At 36.8% G+C, this 24,109-nt stretch overlaps 1 protein-coding gene across 1 annotated transcript; it reads left to right on the forward strand.

Annotated features, from left to right (window-relative positions):
• The first annotated feature begins 3,320 nt into the window (after window positions 1–3,320).
• Window positions 3,321–23,811, forward strand: LOC592788 (cholesterol 7-desaturase). Its single transcript, XM_011677246.2, is given in 8 exon segments — window positions 3,321–4,351; window positions 13,827–14,018; window positions 14,772–14,891; window positions 14,894–14,955; window positions 16,566–16,660; window positions 17,474–17,621; window positions 18,281–18,454; window positions 18,953–23,811. Coding segments are annotated over 8 exon segments (1,410 nt in total). The 5' UTR covers window positions 3,321–3,894; the 3' UTR covers window positions 19,115–23,811.
• The last annotated feature ends 298 nt before the right edge of the window (window positions 23,812–24,109 follow it).

Consider the following 24,109-nt stretch of genomic DNA (forward strand, 5'->3'; position numbering starts at 1 on the left):
GATTACTAGTGATTGAAAACGGCTTAGAATGGACAAAATTGTTTCAAAAAGTTTTTGTTTTTTACTCACTCAGAGTTTAGAATATACTGACATTGTCTTTAACATCGTTTGTACATATTTTAAACTCAAACGTAATCTACAACTCACCTAATTTTCCCAAACTTCTAATCAGTAGGCTATCTCAAAATTGCTGCTCGGGTGTGAAATATAAAGCGTCATATGTAACCATGTTAACAAGGTTGACATTGATTCGATTGGTCACAATTGCGTCACGTGCCATGACTTCAATTTTTCCAACTTTGTTTCAATAATTTTTCTAATCAATATACTCATAGAGTGATAATTTCACCATCAGCTGCATAATTATTGATGAGTAGATCATACATTTATTTTAGGAAATGGAGAGAAGTGGGAAGGTGAGGAAGAATTTTAAGGTGGCACCTTCTTGAAAGGTAAATGTTCAAACACAGAATTTACCCCCGTACTAGCCCCCTTATTTATATTCATCCATGACGTACATCGTATTAATAGTTTGGATTCACCCCCTTCTATTCACATGATTTATTTTGTTTGTATGTGTATAGAAACTAGAAGCCCCCCAGTGAGCTATGAACGTATAAATACCCCGGTCATACCAAGAGAATAACCACAAACCGTCAAAACCGTTGCCATTCGATATAATGTAATTTGTCGTTCGGGTTATTGACGGTCTGGCTTGATTTCCACCGGTGTGTACGGGGCATCAGACAACGTTTTTTAGTTTACGTTCCTTTCTAATGGCAAGGAAATACACCCTGTATTGAATTTGATAATCACCTAAGTTTCTTTCTGTTTTTCACCACCATCATCAAGTTCAAGGGCAAGTTTATTTCTTCGCTATTTTCAAACATACGTAACATAAAGAACAAAACAAAATACATTTCTGGTAACAATGATGTTTTACGTGGGTCTCAATAAGACAGTAGTAATTGAACATTATTCACATGATATGACCTTTAAGATAATCGATTTTTCTTTTTTTAAAGATTTTTTTTTAGGGGGGTGGGGGAGAGTAGGGCATGTTAAAAAGATGTGCCCGTATATTACATGCCCCCAAATTGAGTTAAAGTAGTCAATAATGGGTGAAAGAAAATGAAAGATCAAAACAACAACCAAGATGTTGACACCAAAAAACACATCGGCCTAAAACATTTTCCCTTTTGTCGAACACGGGACCGCTCGGGTCAAGAGCATTAATACGAACACAAAGTCATGTATACCGCGGTGAACCCAATTATAACAAATTTTGCACCCACAAAAGTAACCTATAGGTTATATTATGTATTAGTTATTAAGTTGTTTACAAATATTGAGACAACCTGTCCAGCATTGGTTAATCAGTAGAGCGCCAACATGCGTGCAGAATACACGAAAGCCTGGTCCTCGATTAACTTCCTTTTTACCTCTAGCGTTCTTTCTATCTCCTGTCTCATATTTCTGTTTCCGCCAATTGGTTGGCCAGGCGTGCCTCTCCCCTCCCACTTTTCCTCGTTGCTACGCTACTGGTATCCACTGCCATGCATGTCATTTATTAGCTAATGAACATTGAAGATGTAAACCTGAATTGAAAAGGGCGCGACCATCGATAAGTCTTGTTTCATGTTCACAAAAACTTGAGATTGTGTCTGTTTGAAGCAAGATATTCGAAGGGCGTCAACTCACATACTTCAACAAAGACTGGTATATTAACGACCTTCTGGTTCCAAACACAATTAGGTGGAAGTGGATATAAAAAGGGAGATGTTGGTCGTGATAATAAATGGGATATAAATTCACTTTATAGAGCATATGCTAAGGATAGTTTTGAAAGTGTCTCTACATAATTATGGGTCCCTTCGATCAATACCCCTTTTTAGGGTGGGGCGAAAATGTGGACCAAGGTATAATGAGAATTAGGAAGACGGTAGAAACCCCAGTGTTCTTACATAAGATGTGTTGTGTCAGAGAGGTGAGACTTTAACTCACATGCCCTGGTTGTGTCTGTGTTCTCGATAGTTGTTGAAATACACCGGTATATAATTACTGGTGAGTTTTCATTGCAATTCCTAACTTGTAGAGAAGGCCTTATCTTAATTATTACAGGTTCGCAATAATTATCAAATTGATTCCTGCCTTCTTGGGCCGGAGAGTAGGCATAATTACACAATTTGAATGAAAACCTACATAACTACTCAACGATGTAACCGTAGTCTAGCATCAGGTGTAGTCTATACAGGCCCCAGTCGGAGATTGTCGTTTCGGTCATAGAGATCGATCTTGACGTCGGTTCTTTCAGATTGTGACGTCATAAAAGACTGTTCCTGTTAGGTATATATCTCTATGTTCCTGTTATATCTCTCAAGACGTAAATTATCAAATCTGATTGGCTGATAGTATTTCGCACCTGTCGCTATAATACTTTGGCCTATTTTTATGAGATGGCGTAGTTTCTATAATTATAGGAGCAAAGAGATTCGATCATGCACATTTGCCCGAATTCACATAGGAAGTTTAAACCCATGGTTTAGACGAATGTCTTAATATTTACTTAGTTTTTTTTTAAAGGGGATTTTCAGGACTAAATGCCCCCTTTCTATTTCGTTGAGAATTCTGGATCCAACCCTACATAAGGGTATTTCTAACTCTAAAGGACATGAACAAAGATATAAACTGATAACTAGTGCATGCATTATACAAGGTATTATGCTAGTGCATGAGCAAAATTATGGATACTTACGAAAAGAGCACCTCTCCGATTTTTATATAATGGTAAATAACGTTTTCAGATAATTTTTTTTTTGGGGGGGGGGGGGGGGGGGGGGGGTGGGGGGAATCGCATAAAATGATGTTCTAAACTTAAAATAGCGATGTCAATTAGACCTAATCCGAATTCCATTAAAATAGGTTTCAAAATGTAGATACTTTTTTTTCATATGACACCAAAATCATGATGTTTCCAGAATTCATTTATATAGGGCCACTTTCTGGACGCCCCCTCTTTTGATTTTGTTCAAACTTATAGTAGATCTAGGCAACCATTTGAAAATAAAATTGTCCCTCCCTCGCTCGATCGGCCTTCTCCCCTCTCCATCTTTCGCTCTTTCTCTCTTCTCACTATTTTTCTCTCTCTCTCTCTCTCTCTCTCTCTCTCTCTCTCTCTCTCTAAATGTTTAATGTCTCTTCCTCTCTCTTTACGGTTTCTCTACCTTCTCCCTCTCCTTCTTCTAGTTCTCTCTCCCACTTCGACCCCTCTATACTCTAGCAGACGACACTGGTCCACACGGTCATGGGTCATGGCCTCTCGTAGCATGCAGTCGATAATGTTGACATTTGGGAGTGACGTCATCTTACTAGGACCAGCTCACAAAAGCACCATCGATTTCCAGTGATTGTAGGAACTGTCAGATAAACGAATGCACATTGATAACATTCAAGTGAGATTGCGAGCTGAGCTGAATGCCCGGTACCACTACCAGTTAAGCCCATATTAATATCATTGATAATCGAGTGTTCGATGCCTCACGTGTGTGTGAGTGAGTGAGATGAGCTCGAGTTCCTGTGTGCACATGCATCCCATTCGCAGGGTTGAGAGTACCAGCGCTAGCTAGCCTAGTCCCGGTTATTGATTTGCACAGTGCTTAGATACCGGTACGCGTTACTGTTGACTCAAGTGATTAGAAATAGAGCTAAAGTAATGTTCCTTGGGTGAATGATTGAAGCTGTGCATTGAGCTGTAACTAGCAAACGGTTGCGCTACACAACTACAACGTGCTGAAGTTGTTGAAGTTGAAGTGGACTCGAGCTCGAAAGAGGAATCAGTTATCAAGCTCACTCAAACATTGACAAGTCACAGTTACAAGTTCATCTTGGTAACAGATGGCCTCATTTTGTGCTTCGAAATTCTTGCCAGGCCTTCTGCTCATGTTAGGTCTTGGACTAGCGGTTGCCCTTGCCAGCAGCACCCCAACGCTCTCGCTACTCAAGGATAACCTGAAAGTCATGAACATGCCGCTCGGGGACTGGCTTCACATCCTCGCGACCAATTTCACCAATTTCGTAGCATCTCAGACGCTCCTAACGCTAACCATATTCGGCGTCGCCGCCTTCGTTCTTCGTTATCTTTACCAACTCTTTCTAAAACCTTTAAACCTTGATAGGGCATTGGGAGATGTGGGGTATATTTTAGACGGAAAGAAGAAGAGAGATGTGGTGAATGACATCAGGAGGAGAAGGAAATCCGGCGATCTCCCTCCTATCTATCCCAATGGGTGGATTCCTTTGGTTGCTTCGCAGGATTTGGTCAAAGGAGACGTCAAGTACATAAGTGCAGTTGGTAAGTTTTTTTCTTTCTCCTCCACTTTTTTTTCTGTCCCCACCCCCTATCTTCTTCATCCTCTTGCTTCTTCCATTGTCTTTTCTTTCTCTGTTGACAACTCAATTTCTTCACCAGCCAGGAATGGCAACCGATGCAGGAACAGTTCTAGAATTATTTGGAGGGGGAAGTGTGGGGCTCTTGCATTCACTTGCCTCCCGGTAAGAAGATTTACGGCATTTCTTTTTAGCATCAGTGCCCCCCTCCCCCTCAGTGCCCCCCTCCCCCTCAGTGCTCCCCTCCCCCTCAGTGCCCCCCTCCCCCTCAGTGCCCCCCTCCCCCTCAGTGCCCCCTCCCCCTCTAGAGAATAATTCAGCATTTTAGCTGGCCTACTAAGTATGGGAAGTTTTTTCAAGAGCCCTAAAAAGGATTTCTCCTGATAGTATAGGGTTGTTAACGTCAATATAAATAGATGACCTGGTCATTAAATTGCAAATGTTTGCTTTTATTGTGACTGTATGATGTAACCAGTATTGACATTCTTTGTTGGTATGGAAATAGAGACATGCAGCCAGTAGGCCTTTTGTCATAATTTAAAGGGATAGTTGATTTTTGTTGCAGAGGGTGCTACACAAAATAATTTTTTGTGAGATAATGAAAAACTGAATATACTGTATAACGTATGAACATACCGAAATGTCCTCGTCCAAGAATATACAATTTAAATGACAAAATCATCTTTGTTTGATCAAAATCGGTTCAGAGAGAGCTGAAATATCCATAACCATTGTGATGCCCCACAAATATTCAGTAATTTTGAACCAGCCATTGAAAAAAGGATATGGCGCCTTATACGTTATATTCCAGCCAATGCCAATACTGCTTTTTGTTGGCTTTATTCCTGTTGGTTATACTGTATTATACAACTCACTCCCAGATCCTAATCAAATGATACATGTACATGTACATGTAGGTCTTGCGACATGCGCTGTCACGTGTGATTCATTTACTGAGCCTATTGCACTCGTTTTCATGAAAAGGAGTGCAATATTTTCCAGTACTATTGAACTCGTTTTCAGAGTGCAGTAGTGCGCGTAGAGGTTAGAGCGCTTAATACTGAGCATGAGCCTATTCTTGCACAGCACTATGCGTAAATGGGTATAGAGGTAATAAGTGCGCTTGTTGTATCTTTGGCTATGTGTGCGCACTAAATTGAGCCTTATTAAACTTGAGATTTATTTGTCAGCCATAAACTGTCACAAAACAATCTTGAATGAATTCTTTTACATAAAAAACAAGGGTCTAGGAGTTTTGTTGTGTAAAACAAATGATGCATGTTTTCATTTGTACATTATACGATCTATCCGCCCTCGTTGATGCTGGGTGTATCTATCGCACTCAGCCCAAGGGCTTCGTGCGATAGATACACACAGCCTCAACTCGAGTGCGGATAGATCGTATAATGAACTCATGCGCATGCATCATTTGTATAATATATGCACAACCAGCCGGCCTGTATACGTTTCTTATTGATTATATAATTAATCAATACGGTCACCGTATTGTTTTAAAAGTGGAGCTGAATTGGTATGATAGTATTCAATCTAATTTCATATATTTTGGGGTCTAAACTTACTTTCATAGCAATTTTAGGTTTCTAAAAGGGCACTAGAAATGTCAGTATAAGAATAAGAGCAATAACCATGCACTTTGAAGGCATTTAAAGATGAAGTTGAGTTCTGGTCAGGCGATTGCATTGTGAAAGAAACGGTGTGGAATCGACCAGAAAAGGTTGATCATCTAGCATATAAGAATTTGTGTGTATTGCAAGGTTCTGGAATTATCAAAATGATAAGAAATTTGGCCAAGTCTTGGTAAAGTTACAAACACTGTACACAGAAAGATGTATTTGGGACTACACGAACACGTGGCGTAAAAATCCTACCCCCGAGTTTTACAATGTTACATGACATACATGTATTTAGAATATGAAGGCATTTGAAGAGCCATGCTTTTCAGGGAACATGTCTTATCTGATGTTCTCCACACTTGCATAATAAGAATGATATCGCTCACAAATTATATTTCACCTCTTCCCAGAACTCGACCTTCTCTTTAAGCGATATTAAACAAGAACTTAACTATCCCTTTAATGTAACCAAATTTAACACGAAGTGTCTTGATACTAATTATTTCATTCACCTGTTACAAATAATTGTATTTCAAAAGCCAAATTGCTTACATTAGTTATCGCTATGTAAAAAAAACATTTCTTGACACTTACATGTATAAGTTATAACAGACCCCAACCTAACAAAATATCTTAAATTAATAATGTATGCAATTGCATAATTGCATTCTGACTATTGAAATACAAGTTTTTTTGTTACAGGTGAATGAATAATGAATGCCTATTGAGGCACTACAATTGGAGTTATCATGCTTGCATTAATTTTAGTTACATTACAAAAATTGCCTATTACACGTATGGAACATCTCCAATCAAATAAATTGGTAAGTTGATGTACACATACTGTTTGTCCAGGGTTGCCAATTTTGATTACTTTTTTTTTCTTTTCAAGGGCTAGGATGACTACAAAGGCTGCAAATGTTAATTGATTTTCCCTTACCTCTCGAGGCCAAAATTTTCCCAGAGCCCCCTGTTGATATTAAAGGTAAAGACCAGTATTGGAAACGCCCCCAATTTCAAAAAATGAAATGGAAGCTCTCATTACCAATCATGTGAAAGAATATGTTTTGACTAATACATGATGATAAAAAAATTGCCGGGAAACCGCCTACTAATTCATATATTTGGTAAATTTGTTTCTCTCATGGTCTGTGAGAGATATAGGGTAGTTCCATATACATCTTTCTGTGTATAGTGCTTGTAACTTTACGAAGAATGGGCCAAATTTCTTATCATTTTGATGATTCCAGAACCTTGCAGATGCTAGATGCTAGATGATCAACCTTTTCTGATCGATTCCACAACGTTTCTTTCACAATGCAATCGCATGACCATAACTGGTCTTTACCTTTAAGGGCTGATAACATACTGTAGATTACATTATTGAATCTGTACTGTACATAGTCCAGTGGCAGTGCAAATATCTCTACCGAGTATGATACATTATCACATTTAACTGTTCTTTCCTTCCAGGCACAATACAATTTATGCCTACACTGTACATGAGTTAATGCTGGCCTATAGATGTCAGTTATTCTTTTGACAATGGTCTGGGTAGTCCACTACCTGGTCTTTTTCCGTGTCCTGCGCCTAATCGGCTGAGAAAATAACACCCGTTACACCCCTCAACAATAAAACAGAGACAGTCCTTGCCTTTCTTATGTTTCTTCCTTTTCTTCAAAGGGTGTATTTTCAGGGGTCGAGCAAACGTTTTGTTTCAGGTCCAATAATTAAAATGTTTTACATAAACTTTTGACCATAAGTGGTTTCTTTCTGAAAAAGAAACAAATTCATGTGTTCTAGGTTGCTTAGTTGCTTACATGTACAGTGCGTGTAAGATATGAAGAGCCAAAGTGTACAATAGTTCGTAAAAGAATTAAAACCTAAATTTGGTTATTTGAACATACAGTACATTGTAAGTTCATTTGTATGATAATTCTTCATAAAATGACCGGCACAGAAAGACATTAAGGGTTGGTTAGTTCATAAAAGAATTAAAACCTAAATTTGGTTATTTGAACATACAGTACATTGTAAGTTCATTTGTATGATAATTCTTCATAAAATGACCGGCACAGAAAGACATTAGGGGTTGGTTGCAAGGTCGGGATAACTTGCCTCTTGTGTGGAAGATGTAATGGAATGATTGTACAGTACCTGTGAACAAAATATTGATTTTTATACAGACTTTTGATGAATTAAGAGAAGAAATATATATAGCTAATAATTAATATAACATATAGCTTATGAATTGACAAAGCAGGAAAAACAAAGGCACCAACCCACCTAAAAAAGAAGAAGAAGTAAGTTTTACATAAAATCCTATACAGTGTAGATTCATTGGAAAATGATGGGAGGGGGGGGGGGGGGGGGGGGGGGGAGGGGGAGGGGGAGGGGTGGGGGGGGGGTTGTCATTCTCATGTGATAAACAGATAGGGATGACTTGGCTAGGTACATGCAAAGTGAAAGGCACGGGAGGTTGATGCCCTTTGTGAGAGGAGAGACCGTGCCAGATTTTATTTCAAAGAAAATGTAATTTACATGTACATCACAGTGATATCATGAATGTGGTTTAGACAAATTACTGGCTACTTTGCTGAGTCATGGTCTGCGTCCTACTACATGATCTATGTTCTACTTTCATTTCTCTTTTCTAAGAAGAATTTTCCGGTTCTATCATCATATGATCTACCAATCGTTCTTTTAGCCAAATAAATTTGTTGTTTTGTGTCCCCTGACGCTTTCCTGTTTCTGCCCCCCCCCCCCCCCTTCTCTCGTTTTCTCTGTCTTTCTCTTTCTTTCTGACATTGTTGGTGAACATGAAAGGAAGAAGCATCTGAGGAAATCTATGCAATTTAGAAACAAAATCATTAACATCCTGTTTTAAGCATACATGTAGATGTACAGTATTGACTTTTTAATAGACTAATGAAATTTTATTTTCAAAATCTTGTGTGGAAATTTGACCCATAGCATTTGTACGAGTGGTAAGAACCATAACTACAGTGTATCAACCAACATGAAACACCCTCCTTCTCTTTGTCCACAAATCCCAGACATAGGAATCTACACATGGCCTTATCTATTCTCAATAGATAAAGAATCTTTATCTCTCTTTTATTTTCTTCTTCTCCCTTTATGTCCCTTAATTTTATCTCCCAGTCATTACCACACCCAAAAGTTAAGATGTGCTAGCACTCATATCTGGCCTATTTACATACCGGTAGTAGATAAACCAATTTGAAAAATCATCATTATTTTTAACTGCCATTACCATTAGTGTTTGATAAATTCTTTTAAGTTTTTCGTTTTTCTGGGTGTTTGTGTGAATTGTGCCCATGTTCTGCTTGTTGCTGCTCTGAATGGTGTTACATGTATGAGATTGAGAGTGAGCATTTGCACTGCAAAACTGGTGGAGTTTTCGGCCGGCATTATTTTAAAAAAAATGCACTCCAGAACCTGAAAGGTGGGTTTTTAGATTCAGGTTCTTTGTCATGTTTATGTGTAGTTGCCTAGCAAATTCCAACTTAACTCCTGGGACCTGTTTCACAAAGTCTTTTTTCAATGACAAATGACTAAAATCAGTGACATATCTGCTGATAACCAATAAGAAGCGAGGATTTCAGTAGCTTATAACAAAATCTGTCATTTGTCACTGATGACAAGTTTTGTGAAACACCCCCCAGAATGTGAGAAAAACTGACGGTTTTTGCTTGCAGTGTGAATGCCCCTATTATGGAAGTTTGGGTAATATTCGGATTACTGTTTAACCAGACGAGAGGAAAGGTTGATTTGAATTAAAGGGATCAGGTAACTTTATCTCAGATTCTGAAACAAAATCCTGGATTTACTGTAGCTCATGCTGCAATGATAATTATAAACCTTTAGGTCAGCCAGGAACCCCATGACTTATGAAGCCGATCGCCTGTCTGATTATCAAGATATTTATGATTGAAAATCAAAATCAAATTTTGTGTTTGCCAAATGGTTTTCATAACACTACAGTCTATTGGGGAAAACGAGTATGGTAAAACCGGTCACTCAAAGGTTTTTACTTTTTTGAGGCACTTCTTGATCATTTTGAAGCGCAATTTTTTTAGGGCTTCAATATACACTGTAACACCATATCACACATAGGGCCGTGCATCTCACATTTAACATTGTTAAACGATCTCTTTAAAGAAGGATGCAATGCAGGAGAGTTTATTACGTGGTCACGGTGGTCACCGGGTTATCTACCTCACGTAGGCATAAGTTAATGGTTAGCCACAGTTGTGTGTAACCTGTCATCTTTATGCTTGATGACCCATTTGCTTGCAATGTTTGCTATTTCGTTTGAATTGATAATATCCTGGGTGGGTTCGGTTTTCACCCAGCTCTAGTGACTCTTGCGAGAATTGCTTGGTGTCTCTGGCATTTATGATTGATGACAGTCAATTATGTCTTCAGACCTATTCCTTTTGCATGTTTGTCTTACTTAATTGCCTGTAATATTCTTCCTTTAACCCTTTGGATGCTGCCGTTATTACATTTATGTGATGTAACAAAGACTGGTAGAGATGCATGTTATAAGAAAACATCATGTGAAAAGGGTTAACCTATGTATATGACTATGTCTCTGTTCTTTTATTTTTGATATTTACTGTCTTTTTGCCATGTCCTGATTGATTTCTTAATTTCTCCTTAAGTCTCCCTTTTCTAAATGTTACAGAGGGTCCCTAAAATTGTCACTCTGTCCTCTCTTGAAAATAAAAAGAGGATTGAAGCCTTTTAATGAGTTTAATTATATATCTATCAGTTGTCAGACACATACTCCTGCAACAATTTCTCTATAATAATCAAATTCAAAACTTCAACCCTGGATCCAACATGATAGTCTATACCTTACCCCAACCCTAACCCTAACTCTAACCCTAAACCTACAGTTGTACCCCTAAGCCTACATGTAGACCTAACCTGCAACCCAATTCAACCCTTTAACCCTACATGTATAGGGCCTGCTGTAATAGCTGTACCTTTTGATGAAATAAACTTTTGACTACATGTACATGTAGGAGACTCTGGAGCACTCGTCACTTCAGCATTGTTTTGATCATCCCTGGAAAATATGACAATGCCCTCTATTTGTAGTACCGGTATGCCAAAATGAAGTAGAGTGAGTCTGTGTGACATTTATACCTAGCACCTACAATTTTTTTGTCTGAAGGGTTTTCATCTTGTTTGGAAAGTTGTGTAACCACTTTTCCCCCTCACTTCTGGCATAATTATTGTGTTGTACATCTGCCTGGTCTCTATAGCAACCATGAATCTACATGCATGTATTCTAAGGGCGCGTTTATCGTACCCCACTATCATACCCCACTATAGGATCGTGATTTGCGGGTTATCGCATTTATCGACTCTTCACGATTCACAATAAAGGCCTTGTCTCTTCGCACCTGCTTAGCGCTATTTCTCCGAACCGGAAACTAGCCTGGGAATTCCTATTTGTATGTGAGGTTCAAAACAGCTTTGCATTTATCAATCTCTCAGAAACGTGATTCTGGCTGTATGTCACATTCAAAACACACTTTTTTGCGTCTTTAGATATGCCCATATCTAAAGCCCTTTAAAAAAAGCCTTTGCGTTTATCACCTTCTAAATTTGCCTGAAAGACGTTTGAGAAACCTGATTCTAGCCAAAAATTTGGTCGATAAATGCAACCAGAAAAAAAAAATTCCCCAGCTTATGGTTAATAACTTTAAATACTTGTTGTTTTTATCCCTTTAATAATATAATAACCATTAGTTGATTATTTTATTAATCAATCAATCAATCAATGTAGGACTTGATTAATGCATTAATCCAGTGATGAATTGATGCATCTTATTAATTAATTGATTAATGCATCTTATTAATTAGTTGATTAATGCCAGTGGAAATGACCTTGCTGTTAAACCAGTAAGTGCTTTATGTCCCATCTTTGGTATGTTAGGGTAATTCAATTTGCTGTAAATTTGATATGGCTTTATGTAAAGATGAAGAGACCTGTGTAGATCTGTTAATTATGATAGTCATCTGGCCAGCCTTGAGAGAATCATTACAAAAATAATGAGGTAATTATGGAACCTGGGGGTGTTTCACAAAGATCCTAAGTTGAAAACAGATGAATAAATACATTTAAAAACAGATGAATAAATACATTTAAAAACAGATGAATAAATACATTTAAAAACAGATAAATAAATACATTTAAAAACAGATGAATAAATACATTTAAAAACAGATGAATAAATACATTTAAAAACAGATGAATAAATACATTTAAAAACAGATGAATAAATACATTTAAAAACAGATGAATAAATACATTTAAAAACAGATGAATTAATACATCTAAAAACAGATGAATAAATACATTTAAAAACAGATGAATGAAGGATGCCTCTGGAGAGAAGGGAGAGAGAGAGAGGGAGAGAGAGAGAGAGAGAGAAAGAGAGAGAGAGAGAGAGGGGGGGAGGGGGGGGGGGATGTCCATACCTTTTATAGCAAAGACTTGCCCTCTGAACATGTACATCTATTGTCTGTACAATAAGAGTTGTGCATTTGTTTAATCTTGTTTCTAAAGGCATACATGTAAATTAGTGTAGTGCTTCAGCTTCAGTGCATGTTTGTGATGCACAATGAGCCAATTACACTGCAGAATACTTACGCAAGGAAGGTAAATTTACTAAACAGAGGACAAACAATTGTTTCATTCATAAACTAAAGTTTCAGTTTGAATAGAGAATTAACGTACTGCATTGACTGTGTACATGTAGAAGCAATAAGTTAGAGAAGGTACAAATGTATTGTTTCATTCATAAACTAAATTTCCAGTTTGAAAAGAGAATTAACGTACTACATTGACCACTTAGTAAGATGCAGGCTTTATAAGTAAGAAAAGGTACAATGTACATGTACATGCAATGAAACAACATCTGCTGTTCACTTTACATGTTTCTATTACCGGTATATATTTTACATTGTCATTGTATTTAATCTTGAATAAAAAGTGGGGCTTAAAAATTTGTCTGGACATTTGTTTAGGACATCATCGACTTTTCATTTTTACATGTATGCTTTGATATCACATTGTCTTTGTATTTCATCTTGTCTTTGTATTTCATCTTGAATCAAAATGTAGCTTTAAAATTTGTCAGATTTAAGAATTAAGATATAAAAGAAATTGAATTTTAACTGGTTTCCATTGAGAAAAGAGTGACAAAAGCCATTTCAAAAACTGGATATCAATAATAAGCCCTTTAAATAAGCAGAACTTTGTCAATACAGTCCAGTAATATTGCCAAACTGCTATTTTATGGAATCATAATTTTTATATCAGACAATTCTTGAACTGAAATGAAGTATTTTATTCAACTCATTAGTTAAGTGTGGCAGCAAGGAAATGAAAGTATAACATGTAACCTCTATTACATGGCCCACTGCACTACTGTTGACATGTTAACATTTTTGGAGTTCAAAGTAGGGGCTTTAGTGTTCCAGGCACTTGTTTATGTTAAAGGCCCACTCCACTACTTATAGCTACTTGCGCCCTCTATATAACAAACAATGCATAATCGGTGACCATTGGTCCCCCATGATCCTCTTCTTCTTATGCTACTTGGGAGCTGATTTGATGAGATTACCACCTGTCCAGTGACCTTGCAGGGTGGTCTAATCCCTCCTGTACACTTGTACAAATGGGCTTTAAGCCCTGTGGATCATAGATTTTCTTGAATACGACTTAAAATTTGATATGAATTTCATTTTCATCTTTTCCTACAGGGAACGAATTTGCCGTTTATCGAGGCCAGGATGGTGAAGCGTACGCTGTCGATGCCTATTGCCCCCATCTTGGGGCTAACATGGCCATTGGAGGAACGGTGAAGGGCAACTGTCTGACTTGCCCCTTTCATGGATGGTCCTTCGAGGGCAAGGAGGGCAAATGTGTGGACATTCCATACCAGGAGAAAGGGAGTAAGTTACCATATCTTTAAAGTCTGCATCTTCTAATCTTGAAAGCTTAAAGGTAAAGTTTTGGTATGGGGTCATGAATTTGGTTCAAATGAACATATTGGAAGCATATTTCATAGTGCTTATAATACATTCACAGGGGCATCTAAATATATCAAAATTGTAATGAATCACTATCCAGCAAATTTTCAAAATTTACAATAACTTTGTATTACCTTTAAATATTTAGAGAGAAAAAAAATTATGATACTCTGCAAAAAAAATTATATGGAGGGTAGATTCTTTCTGGCTACTGATTGAAGATTTTGTTTTATTTTGAAGAATATGAATACTGTCTGCAACTCTCTTCTGGCTTTGAACAAACAATATGATCTCCTTTTGATCTCTGAGCTACAATAATTTCCCAAGCATATTGGTGATAAAACCTGCTTATATTGCATCTTCACTGTGAATAAGTGGCCCATGAGAATAAGCAGAATATTTTGAAATCTCTTGCCAGAAATAATGCACACAATCTTCTGATTCTCTTGGAAAGCTTCATGAGCTGCTAAAATCTGACAAAAACTACGACACTGGTTTAAGTTCGATTGAGAAAAAGGCAGCTGGAGAATCAGTATTTATTTCTGAACACTCTATTTCAAGAATCTATTCCTATGCAAGTGTTCAAGTAAAAGTCTTGGTGATCATATATTTTTTGTCTAAAGACTGATTACAGATATTCATTGAACTCATTACTTTCCCCAAATTTATTTACAGAATCGGTTCCTGCACAAGCTAAGGTGAAGTCGTGGCCCGTGATTGAACAGAACGGTTTCGTCCTGGTGTGGCATGATGTAGAGGGAAGGGAGCCCTCGTGGTTCCCAGAAAACATTGAAGAAAAAAATGGGGCAAGATGTACTATCACGGGACCACCAAGCACACAGTATGCGCACATGTGGAAGTGAGTATAGCAAGCCTGATCATGACCCGATTTAAATCAGTTTCCCGGTTTAAACAAATATTTTTTCCTGATTTTTTTTTCTCCAGATTTTCCTGCTATTTTCCAGATTTTTCCAGATTTTTCCAGACCCCCCCCCCCTTTTTTTTCTTCCTCAAGTGGGGGGTGGTATAGGAACTCTCCCTACAGCCCCATTGTAAATACGATGCTGTAAACTGATGTATAAAGTAATGCTGATTACATTTGAGAGTGTCTATTTCTGACAAAACCAAGAATTGTTGACCTAAAAAAAAAAAACATTTAAAAACATGTGAAATATAACCTGAATGACTTGTGAGATGATAAAAAAAGTAACTTCATGTATGTGCAATAAAATAATGGTGGGTGAAAATGAGGGGCCATGCTTCTTGTTCACCTCTTACCCCGATACCACCTGTCATATTAACTGCACACTAATATAAGCTTTTGATGACTGCGTATCAAAACGATACACCTGCCGATAATCAAGGCCTCCAAAATACTTGACTTTATAAGCGTGCTAGGGAGCTGTCTTGAATTAAACTTAACGTAAAATACTCTGCCAAAAGATTTAACTGAATACTGATGTTGGCTAACGGTTTTTATCCGAGCAAAAAAACTGAGTAAAATACTATTTGTTTCTTTAGTACATCAGCACTTAATAGAATACATTTCTGGCATTACTATTGTATGGAATACTGGCCCATAACTCTACTTTACCTTTAAAGCTACCATACTATAGATAGATGTTTAACCAGGTATGCTTATTCTGAAGTCCAAAGTACTCATACCCCCAAAATGAATTATATAATGTCGGCTTGAATAGGATTTGCAAACTCATTGCATCAAAATTGTGCCTGTCTTTTTCATAGTGTCAATTGTCTACCCTTGGAATGCAATGTTTGTGTAAATATTTTTGCTCATTTACATGTATGCCTCTGAAGGTGCAAATATACATGTTCAATAAAGGCATTTTTGCAGTCGATAGGAATTAGCGAGATTATAAGAGTTTTAACAGCTGCATGGAATTCCTTTGATATCTCTCACCTATTAAAGGGGATATCTGTGATTTAAGACTGATGTCATATTTAAATAATTGTCAGTTTTAGATAGTTATGGTTGATACAGGAAATAATAATAATGCACATCATGCCAAACTGTAGTACCCTTAAGCCCTTAAATGTAAATATGATTTCTCTGGTAGCGGGTTTATTTGATGGGATATCCTCATTATTTGCTCTTGTAGCATGTAGCTATGTGACTTTGAACTGTCCTTTATTATGCCATGTGAATTATGTAAAATATACAATGATATCATTATTATGATGTTAGTGAATATGGTACTAATATTTCCACTTGAGAAAATGGAAATTAATTCACCGAATATATGTCCAACTAAATTATTTTTAAGTTGTCTAATATTCTCATTGTGAAAATTTTCAGTGTTGATATTTTAATTATATTTGAATTGAGATAGAATTAGGGAGAGTTATAAAATGTGTGAAAATATGCGATGAGACTCGAATTTGCTCATTAGATCGATAGATATTGATATACATGTAGATGTGTTATTAATTATTTTATTTGTTTTGTAGGAAATATCGGAGAATGGCGCGGACTGTGCTCATTTGACCTTTGTTCATGGAGCTTTTATGGGTAGTGGGAATGATCTCAGATATATGGGAAGCAAGTGAGTATAAAACTGTCATATACATTATACATTTTTTTTAAATCCATTTTTAATCATTTTTATTGTACATTTATATGATCATTCCTGTTTTTATGCACATTTTATGTAAACATTGCATTATTGGTCCCTGGACTACTGCACTGTACATTGTATGTGTTGATATTAATTATCCAAAATTGAATTGAATTGAAATGAAAATTGAATAGTATGAACATTATTGTTATACAGTAGGCTTGCGGTTGCACCATTGTTATTGTTGTAACCATCAATCTTCATATAGTGGTAGCCATCATTTTTATAATCCTTTGTTCACTATGATAGCATCCTCATAAATATACGCCATTGATTTTACAGGTAAATGTCTATACTCATTATTCATCATGAGGAAATTTATTTGCATTGGAAACAATTGCGGTTATATGGGAAGTGAATGGATATGTAACTATATTAAAGGTACTATGTCCCATTTGCAGCCAACATCAAATTCTATAGAACTTTGCAGGAATTACGAATACTGTATGTCACGTACAGTATGTCGCTCTCATATTCAAAATATGACAGGAACCAGCTGAAGGGTTAAGACCAAACTCTCTTGCTATATTGTAGTCCCATATATCCATTTCTGTGTGCAGTGCATTTGCTTTTCATCGAAATTGAGTCAAATCTGTATCAATTTGATGATTCAAAAACTAATTCTTTCCAAGTTTGATTCCAGACAGCTTGTTTTGCATTCCGACGGCTTCTTTTGTATTCCGACGGCATGACCAGGAACTCCACTTCATCCATAACCTCTGCTTGTATTGTTGTTTGTAGATTGTGGAGCTGGGCTTCTCACTCTTGGGGAGGCAAATGGGAGCAGGATCCGGACCACAAGCACATCGGTGTGATGACCGTCTACCATGCCTTCAGCTTGTTTGGAATGCCAATAGAGGTCACGAGGTCAGAGAGCACTGCTAGACAGGTGAGTTGGAGGAATAGAAGGATAGCAGACAGGGTGTGGTAGAGAGAACGATTGAAGATAGAAGATTGATGGAGTGGAAGAAAAAATTATGATAAGGTTGAGCGGAAATGGGAAAGGAGGGGTGTGAAAAAAAATACATGGGGGCTCAGGGCGAATTAGCCCCTGAAATGCCAAAAAGAGCCCCCGAGAGTCATAAAAGAGCCCCAGAAATTTGCATAGAGTTCAATGCAAAACGAATTAAAAAGTGTTATTTTCAAGCAAGCAAGCTTGAAAAGTAGCCCCTGAAAATTCTGAGTGAGTGTAAGATGAAAGGATAGGAGAATGAGGAAGGGGAATGTAATAGAGGAAACATGGATGATGGAAGGTTTAAGGAGAAGAGGGTATGGCAGAAGAGTCTGCTCAGCTTTGTGGTAGGATATTGGAGCAGCATGCTAGAACATGTAGGGGTTACGATAACAGAGAGTACCACTAGATGGGTGAGATAGAAGGAAAGGATGAAGATTTTTTTTAATGGTGGATTTAGATGGACGAAGGTTTTGGCAGAATTGATGGATATACATAGAACACTTTTGATAGCATCTGTATTGACTTTCAAGGTTATTTTCTAATGTTTTATCTGTCCTTTTACACTTCTTTTCTTCCAACCTCCTTTCTTCCAGAATGGACCAGCCCATGTACTTCTTTCCTTCTCTCTGCCCTTTGGCAAGGCCACCATAGCAATCGGGGTCACACCCATCGAGCCACTTACTCAAATCGTAACTCAGCATGTTTACGCCTCCAGGTTTTTCCCCCGCTGGTTGGCAAAGAGTTTTCTCTACGCCGAGTATGTCCAGGTATGTATCCCCAAAAGAGAAAAGTACCGGTCAAAGTATAATGTATTAAACTTAAACTACAATATAATATAATCAGAAATATGGAAAAACAGCCATCTTTAGTTAATGTTGCCATTTCAAGAATTTCTATACTTATTTTCCCTTAATAAATTTCCTGTAACAAATGCATAGTATGTACAGTCAAACCTGTCTATAGCGACCACCCAAAGGAAACACCAAAAGAGGTCTTTGTAGACAGGTTCCTTTAGTACATGTTTCAATTAGAAACCATTTTAAAGGGAAAACAAAAAATGTGGTCTATATAGACAGGTGGTCTTTGTAGACAGGTGGTCACTAAAGCAGGTTTGACTGTATCATGGTTAGAATTGACAGTGTGTGTCGAAATATTGACTCTTTCTGCTCATGCCTTGGGTTTAGGGCTCTTGAGCCCTACAACAAGGTGTCCTGAATATTTTTTTTTAATTCCTGTTCTTTTGATTCTTTGTTGCCATTTTGCAGTTTGAGAGGGACATCATGGTGTGGAACTACAAGACCTACCAGAGGAAACCTCTCCTGGTCTTTGAAGACCGCCTCATCTCCAAACACCGAAGATGGTACTCGCAGTTCTTCTCCGAAAACAGTCCCAAGTTTGAAGATATGAAGAAGACCCTGGACTGGTGATCTAAACCTGTAATAGTTGAGTGGATTAGAAGATGACATCGTTGAGTCACGTTCACATATGCTGCAGTAAACGGTTTCCTGAGCTATGTGTGAACGAGCCTTCAGTGGTCCTACACTATCCTAATATAGTGCATCCTTTTAATAGTATTATGGAGAAATGATTCCTATTTGTGGCTTTCATACCAATGTAATGTACCCTAGTTTCCTCCTTCAGTGGTCCTACACTATCCTAATAAAGTGCATCCTTTTAATAGTATTATGGAGAAATGATTCTTATTTTTGGCTTTCATACCCATGTAATGTGCCCTAGTTTCCCCCTTTTATGAAATACATGTGTAAAAAGGTACCAAGTATGCTGCCTTGAGGGACACCTAATCCATGCCATGGACAGTTGGCAGTTATGACCGGTACTGTAGTCGAGTCTATACTTGGGGCCACGAAATGAGTCCAGTTGGTCAAAATTTTTATTCCTGTTTTTAAGTATTATATGAATCTACATTAAGTAAGCTTTAAATTAAGGGGTCACACATTAAAATTGATAAATTATATCCAGAAATATGAACAAAAACCTAATTGGACTTTATAAACAATGGGATTACCCAGTTTTGAGATAATTAGGTGTAAAGTTAATGATGTGTAACATAGCCTATATTATTTGCCAAAAATGTTAGAAGGAGATATTTTCGTGACCTAAGCTCTGGGGACATAAACTACAAGACATTAATAAGTCGATTTTTGGAAAAATCTTAAATGTGGTAGGTGGGTCAATTTTCAGTACATATACACTATACATCGCTCTTACTACGATTGAGCCTAATGCAGCACTGGACTCATTTCGTGGTGACTGGCCCCACTTCAGGCCACATTTGAGTGGCCTTGGTCTCTGGTTGAGTCCCATATACAAGATCAATGGAAGGTAATATTTTTCAGCGGCCTTCTTACTCAGAAGTGCTGGTCACGACTCCACCACTGATGACGTTATTCAGCATTAGGGAGGGATTGGTATTAAAGTCAGGGTTACCCTAAACCTTTTCCCAAATTCGTAATATGGAAATATTTTGTAAGCAAGGGCCAATGTGGTGTTATTATTTAGAACAGTAGGTATAGATGAGCTTATTTATGTAATATTGGATGGCCTTGATGTTTATACAAGGATGTTTGTACAAACTAATGACAAGCGCAATATATTTGCATATCAATTGTATTTTCTGTAATTACCAATAACCATTATGACATGTAGATATTAAAATCATAAATCCTATTTTGCAAAGCACTATTGACGCATTTGAACTTGATAGAATGTACAGATTTAGCCAAAGCATTTTTAGAGTCGTAGAAATGTCAGTATCTGATCAATGCTATTTTTCATTGCTTTGCAAAAGTTTATATTTGAGAAGGGCAGTTCAGTGCAACATTTGACATTTATATATATTTAATTAGTAATTACCAACAAAGATTTTCAGATTTTGAACTTGTGGTTGTACATGTAGTACGGTACTGTTAATGAATTATGTGAAATTATAGTAAAAAGTGCCAGTTTATACAAAAATTATTTATTTCAACTATCAACAAATATAATAGATAATTTTATCTTAATATATGTAATTCAAAACAGTAAGAGATCAAAATTGTATTCAATAGAATGGTATGGAAATCGGTAAGTGCTAAATACATCCTTATGTAAATGTATTGTTATACAGAGCAAGTATAGTTCAAAGTTCGTTTTGAAATATTTGCAGCGTTAGCAAAAGTTGAAACTTCAGCATTATATGTACTTAAATTTTTGGGTGTGTTAGATTTTTGGTTAATATTTGATGACTATCCCATTTTTTTTTCAGCTTCCCTGAAAATTGGGTCAAATATCATGTACGTGCAGAAACCAGAGTAGAAATAGGAAACATTATGTATCTTTCAGTCATATGCATCTTTCAGTCATATGCATACTGTACAGTAATCCTTTAATTGCCGTCTAATTAATGATTTGCAAAGTTTCTGAAAGGTTGTTTCAATTTCTAATATCATTAGAGTAATAAATGGGAAATTCTTTTCAATGAAAGACAGAAATTGGTATCATGGAGTACTTCAGGTTACGGTACTACCACAAATCAATGACTCCAAGCTCTTCTGGCTGGTTATTTATTAAAAGATACTTGCCGATGATAGGTGTGGTGTCTGAAAGTCCATTATTACAAAATGAAATGTCTTGGTTTAGAATATAAGATGTTATCAAGCTTCAAATATGCCACACCTGTTTCCTGATAAGGGGTAGAAAGATAAAAGGTAGGCAGTGGCGTAGCTACAGGTACAGGGGACACTGGGCAATGGGGCATGTACCACCCCCCCCCCCCCCCCCCCCCTCCCATTCCATTGACTGGCAAAATGTAGAGAAAGGAAAAAGCAAGGAAAATAAAGAGGGGGAAGGGAAGAGAGAAGAAAATGATTAGACTCTCTGCCTCATTGACCTCCTAACAAGCGACCTTGCTACTTTGCATTTCAGTCAATGTGTAAGATTGTGCCCCCCCCCCCCCTTTTCATAATGCCAGTGCCCCTATCAATGGCGAGACTTGTCCTACGCCACTGATTGTAGCAATATCAAAATCAAGATTTAGACTGACGTGGTACGACCCATAATTTAGCAATAATTCTGTGTCGCACAGAGTATCAGCAGTACCTAGTAAGGTCATCTCCTAATATCTGGGTCATTTGGTAATGACGTTCAGTGAATGGCTACCTTATCTTTCAAGTGGTTCAATGAATTTGTTTATCCATCTAATATTAAAAAAGGGGCAGGCATGTGGTAGAAAAATTGAAAGAAAAAGAAAGAAAGAGCCTGAAGAAAGGAAACACAATTATTGACTACGTGCAACTGTTCACGCTTGCAAATTGATGCACCTGAATTGAAAGTAAACATTGAAACTCTTCCAAAGGAAAACTTCTGTACTTCCTTTTTTCTTCCAATGTGCATGTTTATTTAACTTTATTTATAATTAATCATGAGATTGTATTATTGTATTTTGATGAAATGTAGAAATCCCCAATCTTCTGCTTTAAGAACTAACTTGACTTCATTCCATTCAATATTGCATGTTCATGTTTGTCTATTGTTAGCTTGAAGCACATCTTTTTCTCATTGTCTCATTAAGTATGATCATTTTAACAGTAACATTTGACATTTTAAGTCTTAGGGCAGTTTAATTGTGCATAAATCTATTTCAACATTCTTGGAAATTTCAAGCAAATAGGTTTTTTGTTTTTGGGGTCATTCTTTTATATCATTTATTTGGCGAAGGCAAAAGTTAGAATCTTACCGGTATACAAAACTTTGTGCAGTTCATATTCAATTGTGCATAAATCTATTTCAAGGTTTGAAAACGATCTGGGAACATTTCCGTGGTTTCTGTCACTCTTGTATTCTTATATCCATTTGGTAACTTCAGGCATGAATCTAGTTATATTTATCTGCTATTCCATGATATAACTATTTACTTTGTCATTTGTCTGGTGAGCTATCGGTCTGCCCATAATACTTTGGACTCCTTTTTTTGTTTTGTGCTTTATCAAAACGATAAAGCATTTGTACAACATATGAACTGCCCTGTATAAGCTATCTACAGACTATTTACTTCATGGATTAGATTGTCCTGTGCTCATCTCAATTCTATGTCTGTAGAAGAATTTCTTTACCTCCATAATGCCCCTGAAATGACTACCCCCCCCCCCCTTTACCTATTTCAGTTAGGTATCATTTCATGAAATCAGCGATATGTGTGCAATGTAAGATTGTGCAATGTCAGGCAGGCGCAGATCCACAGGGGGGGGGGGGTACGGGCCTGCCCCCACCCCCTCCCCCAATTGTTTTAAAAGATAGTAACGTAAACTTTACCTTTTTTAAACAAAAAATGAAAACTGATTTGGTGTTCTCATTTGTAAATATGTGAAACCCTTTTTTGCAACATTCTGTTTAACCAATTTCTTTGCTAAGATGAAAAAGATATTGTAATATTTTGTAGATTTAGAGTGCTTTCATTTGGACAATCTTTGATTTGTAGACCTATGAAATATGATGCAATTTGATATTTATAACCCATAGCCTACAGGAACTGCACGGTCATTGTATAAAGCCTATGGGAAGTAGATAATTTAGAACTTAACAGGTTGATTCAAATGAAATGTGAAAATGTCTGGCAATTCTTGAGATATGACAATTTTTTAATCTGTTCCAATCAATAATGTGTAGTGCAATCATGATTGAAAAGAATTCATCTTTTATTTTTCCTAATGATAATGTTCGATGAAATTGATGGCTTGGTGTTTATTCTTAAATTCCAATATAACAATGTTATATAAATCATGTACCACAATCAGAATGGTTTTTTTTTTAAATAATTAAATCATTTTTAAAACATGTTGTCAAAGTCTCAAGATAATTCAAAGATAATATTTGAAATTTTGTGAGTGAGTGTAGGTGATTTTGATAATACTACTGTAGGAAAAGGATAATGGTTGCAATTGAAAACATCATCATGCCAAGAGCCATCTATATGCAGAGTTTAGCCAACTTGGTTTCATTTGGTCACAACATGACATATATTCTTTTGTTTTGTGCTTTCCCAACAAAGCAGTAATCGCCATTATGTAACCAACTAAAACTGGGATGGCCAAACTCTGTATACCGATGGCTATGGTCATGTCTTAGATACATACCCTAAGTGCACTTTTAGCTTGTAAAAGGTCAAACTGCTTTTCACTTAGAAAACACTTTCAATTTGTAGTAGAGTGAGAGACAATATTTGATTGTTACGTCACTTTTTATAAGTGTGATCGTGTTCTATGTTCCAGCTTGACAATATTTCTATTTTTTCTCTATCGTTTGCAGTTGAATATTTTGTATACTAACTTTGAATTACAAACTTTTACATCGTCAATGACATAGTAGATAATTTGAAGGATTTGAAATAATTTATCACCTCTAAGAAAATGGGTTGATGACAATAC

Source organism: Strongylocentrotus purpuratus, unplaced genomic scaffold (genome assembly GCF_000002235.5).
Source record: "Strongylocentrotus purpuratus isolate Spur 01 unplaced genomic scaffold, Spur_5.0 spur5_scaffold_4, whole genome shotgun sequence".
NCBI classification, from domain to species: domain Eukaryota; kingdom Metazoa; phylum Echinodermata; class Echinoidea; order Camarodonta; family Strongylocentrotidae; genus Strongylocentrotus; species Strongylocentrotus purpuratus.